The sequence below is a fragment of the Piliocolobus tephrosceles genome, chromosome 14, assembly GCF_002776525.5.
Source record: "Piliocolobus tephrosceles isolate RC106 chromosome 14, ASM277652v3, whole genome shotgun sequence".
NCBI classification, from domain to species: domain Eukaryota; kingdom Metazoa; phylum Chordata; class Mammalia; order Primates; family Cercopithecidae; genus Piliocolobus; species Piliocolobus tephrosceles.
In genome coordinates this window covers 98,733,030-98,742,163 of record NC_045447.1, presented here as the reverse complement: position 1 = coordinate 98,742,163, position 9,134 = coordinate 98,733,030, and the positions used below count along the sequence as shown (strand labels likewise).

At 41.2% G+C, this 9,134-nt stretch overlaps 1 protein-coding gene across 7 annotated transcripts in view; it reads right to left on the bottom strand.

The window, feature by feature from the left end:
- Window positions 1–9,134, bottom strand: part of NTRK2 (neurotrophic receptor tyrosine kinase 2) — a 366,376-nt gene that overhangs the window by 147,827 nt on the left and 209,415 nt on the right. For 3 of the 7 annotated variants that reach the window (XM_031934033.1, XM_031934032.1, XM_023229537.1), the window contains one exon: window positions 1,578–7,670. The exons of the other annotated variants lie outside the window; for them this stretch is intronic. In XM_031934033.1, coding sequence (XP_031789893.1) covers window positions 7,642–7,670 — 29 coding nt within the window. In that variant the 3' untranslated portion in view covers window positions 1,578–7,641. Of the gene's footprint in view, window positions 1–1,577; window positions 7,671–9,134 lie in introns of those variants that run through there. 7 annotated transcript variants of the gene reach the window in all.

The window sequence follows — 9,134 nt, the reverse complement described above, 5'->3', positions numbered from 1 at the left end:
AAAAAAAAAAAAAAAAAAAAAAAAAAAAAAAAAAAAAAAAAAAGAAACTGGCTGAGTGAAAATGGGGTATTTTAAATCTCAAATACTGTATCTTCAACTTAGCAAATGTATCATACATCTCCAAATGTGGAGGAGAAAAGCAATATAGTTTTTTTTAAAGAATTTCACTTAATTTTAAAGAATTTCACTATTTTCTAAAACTTTTATCCATTTTTCCCCTAGATTATTTCTCGAACTTACTGAGAAAGTTCCCTGTTCCTCCCTCCTGTCCTTTTCCACAAAATCTCTCTCTCTTTGTCTCTGTCTCTGTCTCACTCTCTCTCTCTTTCTCTCTCTCTCTCTCTCTCTGGCAGCCTCATTCATTCCCTCACTCTGGAGAGTCACATACAACAAATAAAAATTTTAAAAATTAGTGAGAAGATGAGCATGCACTTCTCTGCTATTTCAGTAGATAGCACAGAATGGTTACTGCTGGAGATGCTGAGGCTGGCTGAACAAAAGGGAAACAGGGGACTGCGTCTCCAAGGGAAGACGAGGCAGTGAGGAAAGAAATTAGGCCAGGAACTCAGGAAGTGGCAGAAGACTGACAGATAATCCGCTGAGAAGTTTGTGTACACATAACAGCTTTGCAAAGGCCAGAGGTTTAAACAAGATCCAGGCCAGAAGGAGCCCGGAGGCCAAGGCCAAGGCTAAGGGCAGTGAGATTCTTGCTTTGTGCACACAATTTAAGGAAATGCTAAAAAAATCGGTTATTGAGATAAATTACATTAAGCGTAACACAATAGTTCTTGATAAAATTGAATGCAAACATTTGTGCTTAAAAAAAGTCCGATTTTTTTTTTTTTTTTAATGTTATCTCTCTCTGTTGCCAGGCTGGAGTGCAGTGGCATGATCTCGGCTCACTGCAACCTCCACCTCCCGGGTTCAAGCGATTCTCCTGCCTCAGCCTCCCAAGTAGCTAGGACTACAGGCATGTGCCACCACGCCCAGCTAATTTTTGTATTTTTAGTAGAGACGGGGTTTCACCATGTGGGCCAGGAAGGTCTTGATCTCTTGACTTCATGATCCGCCCACCTCAGCCTCCCAAAGTGCTGGGATTACAGACGTGAGCCACCGTGCCCAGCCAAAACTATCAGAATTTAAAGGAAAGACAGGATCTGACCCTGAACTTGTAGGACTCAGCTCACTCACCTTACACTCATCTCAGTCCTCCTGGGATTATGCTGGCTTTATTTAAAATTTTGATATTTTCTTCAGCGATCTTTTGCATTATTTTTTTATCTTTTAAAATGTTGCGTGAAAATATTATTTGAGTACTGAGACTTTTGGTGCCACTTTAAATTCTGTGCCTTAAGCGAGTAACATTCTTGCCTCACCGTAGTGCTGGCCTACCTGAGTGAACGAGTTGCTTCGAGAAAACCCAGAGAGGCTATGTGGGGGCAACTGGGGAACCAATGGCAACAACTTCTAAAGCACTGTTCGTGGTGCCTTGAGGAATCCCAATATTGAATTATATTCTCAAGTCTATGTAAGAAAAATTATTAGTAGGTGATGAAAGTAGGCAACAGAGACCACAAATATGACACTCTTGTCTTTATTGGTATATGCGTTTGGCTCTGAATGATCAACTACATCACAAATTCCAGTACAAAAGTCTCATTTTCAAATAGATCATATAGATAAAGAATTCCAAGTTCCATTGGTCACTCATACATACACGTGGCAAGCCCTGGAGTTTCTGAACATAGGAAGAGAACGCAAGTCATGTGTTAGGTCCACTCTCTTGCATGAAATGTGGAAGAGGGAAATAAAGTTAGGCAACCTTTAGCAATCAAGAGAACCCCTTCCCTATCCTACCACAGCCCAACATGGTGGAGCAGCAGCGGGCTGAACGGCTGAGACTAGTGCAATAAGGCAGCAGGAAGTGCCCAGGTAGGAGGAGGGTCCTTGGCCACATGGGGAGCTTACAGAGATAATCACAGTAATACACAGATGTAGTGCCCATTGGCCAGCAGGGTTTCCTTGAGGAACATCAATCCATACCCACCCACTCAAAGTCCCCTCTCTCCAAAAGTAGATAGATGGTGTGGGGACCATATGAACTAATCCCCCAACCCAGCAACCCTTTACATAGCTCTGCCCTCACACCAAAGCTCTTCCTCACACCGAGACAAGAGGAGGCACAAAGGCCCTCAATGACATGAATCCTCTCAAAGAAAACAAAAGAGGGCACTGAGATGTTAACGCCAAGAACAATGCCGATGAATCAGCCATTAGACTCAAATCTGGCTAAGATCCACTTTACTTAAAAATTCAGGATGTAATATGTAGGAAGTGGCAGAACATATACACTACCCGAGAGGGAAAGTGTGATTCAGGACATGAGTGATGATCTTATTCTGCCTGCTACTTGGCCACTGTCGCCCTCCCCAAAGCTCAGGAGTTTGGAAGTCAGCAGCGTAGCTATGTATCACCAATATCTTACTAAGAAAATGAGTGTTTTCCTCTTTCAAATCCAATGTCCATAAAAATCTAGGTAGAATTCAGTGAAATCAAAAATCTCACATGTATAGAGGAGTTTTACCATCAACTCAAAACAAAAACTCCTAAGAGGGAAAAAGACAGACTAAATGTATAATTCTGACAGCACTTGGGAAAGAAAGGCTACCCTTCTAAATAAGGCTCAAGCAGCTACATGTATTGATAATTGTTTCTGCAGATATTAGGAAATGGCACTAATGAAATTAGGAACTAGGAAGAAATGTGATCATTAGCTTCATAGTTCCTGAACCCTAATACATAAGGAAAAAACGGGGAGGAGAGAAAAACCATGTGGGTAAAGATATTGATGTTTATGGAAATAAAACCAAGATAGAGACAATCTGAGACCAGTTAGTCCATCTGACTCAAGTACTCTATTAATAGAAGGTAAGAACATGAGTTCTGACCCTGGGTAAAGCAGTTAGTGCCTCTCTGTTCCTTAGTAGTAGACTGAAGACCAAATGACTTCAAAAGTAAACCCTTTGGGTGTGTTGCAGGGAAAGGGAGTAAGTATTGAGTACTAAAACATAAATGGATCTGAAAATTAATCATTCCTGTAGGAAAACAATTCAGGTGGCTGCTTAGTGGTGGCATATCTGCTTATTTTATAAGCAGACCTTTCACGTAATCTCTAGTAAAGGCATTCCCTAAAGTGGAGACTAGCTATTTTGATATAACACCATAGGGCTTTATCCTGTCCTCTCTATATCAACCACTTTATTGGAAATTTAGGAATATGGCACTCAGTCCAAATGCCATTATTATGTAATGAGGGGCTTAGGTTCCACTTTAATGCACCCAAAAGTTCAATGGCATGGTTAAAAAATGTGTCAATTAATAGTAACAGGATAAAAAAGAATATTGATGTCTACCCATATACAGTAATGAATAAGAATAATATATAGAAACTAGGCTTATATTATTGTTTTCTTTCTGGGATTCCCCCCTGCCTTTGGTTCTGAAATCACACATATCCAATCTCTTACATCACAGAAACTTATTCGTTTGAACTCATTTTTAGAATCTAGCCTTAATATTACTGTGCAAAATACCAACACTAACATATTATTGGATTTCATACTATTGATAGAAGCCTCCTTGCCAGAACCCCAGTCTAGGTCTAGAGGCCTGAGACATCAGGAGAGGAAGGAAGGCTTTCATGATGAAAGATCTGGGGATCACTGGACAGCAAACTCCATCAAGTTTAAGCAAAGCTGGGAGTGACCAAAGGGAGACTCCGGCTCATCAGAGGTCCTTGCATAGCCAAGGGATCCTCAGTGGAAGAGAAGGCATCCCTAAATATTGGGAAATGTATGAGATGTAACTAGCTTGGCCCTTTAAGATCCAGCACACTCAGCTCTTTGAAAGGAGCTAGCTAGGGTGAAGAACTTGGAGGCAAAAAGTGATCATCTGCTTCAGTTGAGCAATAAACTGCATTTGGAGTTATCTGGAGTGATGACCCTAAATGAGAGCTCTCAGCCTGCCTTGTCAGAACAAGAGAGCCTCTCATTTCCTGAGTCTTTCCAGTGCATAACACAGGCCTCGTGTGCTCTGTGATACTTACCATATGAGAGTCTGACGTGGCCAGTTACAGCCAGACCCCCGCTCTTAACCCCTGCACATCCCCAGGGAAATACAAAATATGAAACTGGGAATAATATACCCAATGTGCTTCCTACACACTGTATGGCACAATCGCCCCAAAGGGAGCCATTACTATAAAAATATTAACAGAGTCCAGTACAAACAAAGGCAAGGACATATATGGTCAGACTTTATATTACAAGAGATTAAAAGGATACCCACAAGACTAGAAAGCCATATATCCAAATGATATCAGTGGTTAACTCTAACTGGTGGAATTACATGGGACTTTTCATTTCATCTTTGTTTCTTATTTTTCCAGGTTTTCTACTATAATCTGTATTATTTATTCTTATTTTGAAATACCCATTTTAGGGCACTTAAAAGCATTTTGGGTGAGGAAGACAAGTCTATCTTACTAGCAAAAATAATTGGGCCTATACCAACTGGGATTGGCCAACTCATTGCAGTCTGTTTAGGACTGTCCTGGTTTTAAAAATGAAAGTTCCACAAATCAGGAACTGCCACAGCATTCTCTCCCTGACAGGAAGCAAACCCAAACAAAGGACGGAATGGATTCATCTCCTCCTTGGGCTGCTCTCTCAGTCTCAGGAGGCAGAGGCTCTTGCTTCCAGTTAGGGGCTGAGTCTAAGGAGGGAGATTCCTTTATGTGGCAACCAGGTTGAACTAAGAAGTAGCTCTATCCTCATTTCCTTCCTGGCCATGGGTTAGAGAAAATGTTTCTTCTCTTGCCATTCAAGAGAAAGAAGAACAATCCAGAAAAACTAAACAAAAACCCACTACAACCTCAGCGATCAACCTCAGAGCAGCATCACAGCTCCCCAGCAAGGAGACCTGGCATGACAATTAATCTGAGAAGAAGCCCAGCTATGGTGGCTACTCTCACAGGCTGGCAGAATTAGGAAAGACAGAGAAAAGCTGCACTTCCCGGGGAGGAAACCTGCACTTTGTTATAATAGCTGCCCTAAAGGATTGAGCATCACATCCGAGAAAAACTCCAGTGGTCCCATCTCTACTTAACCAGAGGGAGCACTCAATTGTTCAAAGCACCTGGGTAGCAGGAGCTTCTTAGCAACGTAGGAGGTTACTCTGCAACTGTGTTTGCTGAGCTGGTCCTGGTCCACAATCTGCTGGCACATGTGAGAGTGATCAACTCAAAACCAAAATGGGGGCATAGCTTGATTGGATTCATCCTGTTGGTACACACACTCCAGTCAGGCTGGGCCTTGGGAAATACCCAGAACAAATACATTAGGATCCTCCATCTGCTGGGATGCTTCTAGAACATCACTGATGCTTTGGTGAAATTGGACTGAAATGTCTGATATGTGCAGGATGCAGAACTCCATCTTGGTTGGCCGATGATGAGGGAGTAAACGCAGTCTTCAGAGTATCACTCTGAGTGTCTCCCTGACCTAAATCCATAACCTTTATTTTTGTTTTTCTTTTCAGACACCAAACTTAGGACTGGAGTATTTTCTCTAGGAGGTCTAAGAATACTATAATCGGGTGATATTTCTTTTTTGATAACAAAGAATAATATCACCCAATGGTCAGATGCTAAAAACATGATTTTACTTCACTGTGAGTGTGCTTGAAACTGGTTTGCTAACAAATCTTCATCTCGGTGCAGCTTATAATAACAAGGCTTACATTTTAAATGTAATTATGCAGCATGTATTCATTTCCTTTCTTTTAAGAAACTGAAGTTGCTTTTTTAAAGCATTATTTGATAGCTTCTTACCATCTCCTTTGGAGTTGAAAATGGAATATGACATCAAATTGTTGTAGCTAGCAATGGGGGGGGCATGGCACTGAGAGGAGGAAAGAATTGTACTGGGACCTGCAAAACAGCAGCAATGTACCATGAAGGCTCCCACGAGATGAGTCGTCAACCCAGTGTGCCATAAAAGAAGCAATTTTTAAGGATCCTAAAATAACTGCATTCTCTGTCCTAATGCTCACGCTGGGCAGAATGGACTTAGCTTATTTTTAAAGTGCAGGCCATGGCCTTCCAAGGCATACGAACAACTCCCAAAGCAGTCATTATTTGGCCAATTAAACAATTAGAAGAAAATATACTTTTGAAAGACAAAACATTAATAGGCAAAGTACAGAAGAAAGTGCTAAAGCAACTGTTTCTACCCTTTTATCAGTCCTATCTCTGACCATCAAAATGGACCATGGTCATTCGATTGCACTGAAGTCTGAAGATAATCTCCAGTAACTCTGAAGGGCCCCGCACTCTTTGATCTAATGAGCTTCTGGGTCCTGGATGTAATTCAGAATTTTTGCTCATGTGTACTCAAAGTACTATTGCAAATATGTTCAAAACCTCTGTGGTTCTGTGAAAAACATCACCTCCATCCTTTCCCCTTATTGGTAAGACAATGACGAAGTGGGCTGTGGCTGTTGAGGGGAGCAGAATGGGTGCTTTGTGTGATAGCTTTAGCTACTGTTAAAATACTCCCTCCTTTTATAAGGTCTTCTTTCCTCAGGCCTAGCTGGTTTACGAATCTGTGCGTATCTACATAATTGCCTAACAAGCATGTGACCACTAGGAAAACACATACGCGCACACAAACACACATATACACAAGGAAACACGCACATTAACTACAATAGCTGGAGAAGTATGGCACACTCTGGAGAAAATTTTTAAAAATCCATTTCATTGGAAATGGAATTAAATTGAAAAAAAAAAAAAGTCAGAATACTTTATATGCCTCTGCCACAGGGAGTTACTAGCCCTAGGCACACGAAGAGGGCATGCTCTGCAAGTACAAACACATCCAGGTCCATATTTAGAGACAATTTTAAGTCGATTTAGGCCTCAAGCCTAGGACCCTAGCTAATTTACAAGGCTGCTCTAGGGAAGACACAATTTTAGGGAGGACATCTATCGTGTTTGCTCCGACGGGAGAAGATAAAACGCACTCCCACCCTTCGAGAGAACCCAAGATTGATGATTTGGGGTTTTTGCTGGTTAGTATGTTTTGTTTCTGTTGGTTTGTTTCAGCTCAGAAGGTGTGTTTCCATCGTTCCCTGTCAAAACCTTTCTCAGCAGGCAAGGAAAGGAAAGCAACACACAGCTGCCCTTGAGCCGAGTTTGTAAATTTTACTGGGAAACCACCCCGTGCTGTCAGGTGACGTGGTGTTCAGACACGTCTAAACGAGCTAGTTGAATTAAAGACCAACTCCAGACTTGATGTTGCTGAGCTCCTCAGCTCCATCTTGCCATCCTGATTGATCGAGGAGATGGGTCTATAGTTAAAGTGGCATAGTACTTTGAGGGGTTAGTCATTAGAGCACACTGCTTTGTCTTGGAAAGGCAACTTCTTGCTTGGCTAGGTTATGGAAGCTAAGGAGTGACGTCAAGATCTTGTCTGGCCAGAATTTGCAGATAACCATAGAACTCTTCTCCTCCATCAGGCATGGATTTAGCCTCCTTTAGTTCCTGCAGTGACACAGGAGCCTCCAAATACCAAATTATTATCAGGCGGTCTTGGGGGAACCTCTGGGCCCTGCAATAAAGTAGACAGACTTGCTATTGGAACGTGCTCGGGAGGAATTCAGCCCTGTTCAGATTGCTCTACAATCCTGCAAACCACCTCCGGACTTTGTAAATGAAACCCTCATATCACTCCAGATAGTGAAAACATACTTCAGGGGATATAATTGATCACCATCTTTCACTAAAATTATTTTATGCATCATTTTAAGAAGTCGGATTTGATCATGTTTGTTTATTGTTTTGTTTTTAAAGCCAAACTATGCAAGTATTGAGCTTGTATCACTCTGGACAAGCTACTTCTGGGCATGGTTTGTAAAATAAGGTATTTTTATTCATTGATCCTTTAGGTCTAATTCAGAGTATCACAAACGGGTGGTAGACTGCGAGTCAAACCTGCCTCACCCTGATATATTTTTATTTATCTCACCCGGTGTCTTAAATCTTGGGGAATCCACATAAAATAATAAACGCCTGTTTTTTCTGGAAAAAAATTAGAGTATCTGGCAATACCAGGCCCATACTCCAGCATGGCCCTCACTACCCCACATCATTTTTCTTCCAGCCTGTTTCTTACATTGACGTGCCTGATTCTTGTTGGTAATTGGGGTTTTGGACCCATGCTCTAACCTATCCTATTGTAATGCCTATCACATTGCATTATGATTATATGATGATCTAACTATCGGCCTTGCCAGTGAGACTCCTTGAGAGCAGGGAACAAGCCATCATTTTCAAGAGATCTCTAGTTCCTAGCATTAAAATAGTGTTATAAATAAATATTTAATGAATTGTCTTTATTATGTAAGTTAGATTCTTAAACTTCAGTGAAATGAGTAAGATCATACATATAGATCATACACACATTAGATTCTTACAATTCAGTGATCTTTGTAAGATCACGTGTATATTCTAAAGTCAACATCTTTGAATAGCATGCAGTTTTAGGAAAGAGAAGTAAATAGGCCAGTTTTTGGCTCAAGTCTCTGATGGATCCATAAGAATAGTAACGTTGTACTGTCCATATGATATTATGCTTTAAGCACATGGTAAGTCTTCTAAACTCTCTCTGAGGTCTTCTCAATGTTTTTTTCATTGCAACTTCTTAAGAGAGCCCTGCTTTAGAGGTTCTTTAAAAGCTCACTTGTAAAAAATATTCAAGGGGCTCATGCCCACAATCCCTCTCTTGGGAGGCCAAGTTGGAAAGGATCACTTGAGTCCAGGAGTTCAAGACCAGCCTGGGCAACATAGTGAGAACTGTATCTCTACAAAAAATAAAAATAAAAATAAAAAAATTTAGCCAGACATGGCGGTGTGTACCTAAGAGTCCTAGCCACTCAGGAGGCTGTGTCAAGAGGATTGCTTGAGTCCAGGAGTTCCAGGTTATAGTGAGCTACAACTGTGCCATTGCACTCTAGCCTGGGTGACAGAGTGAGACTCTGTCTCTAAAATACATGTTTTTTATATATATACACAC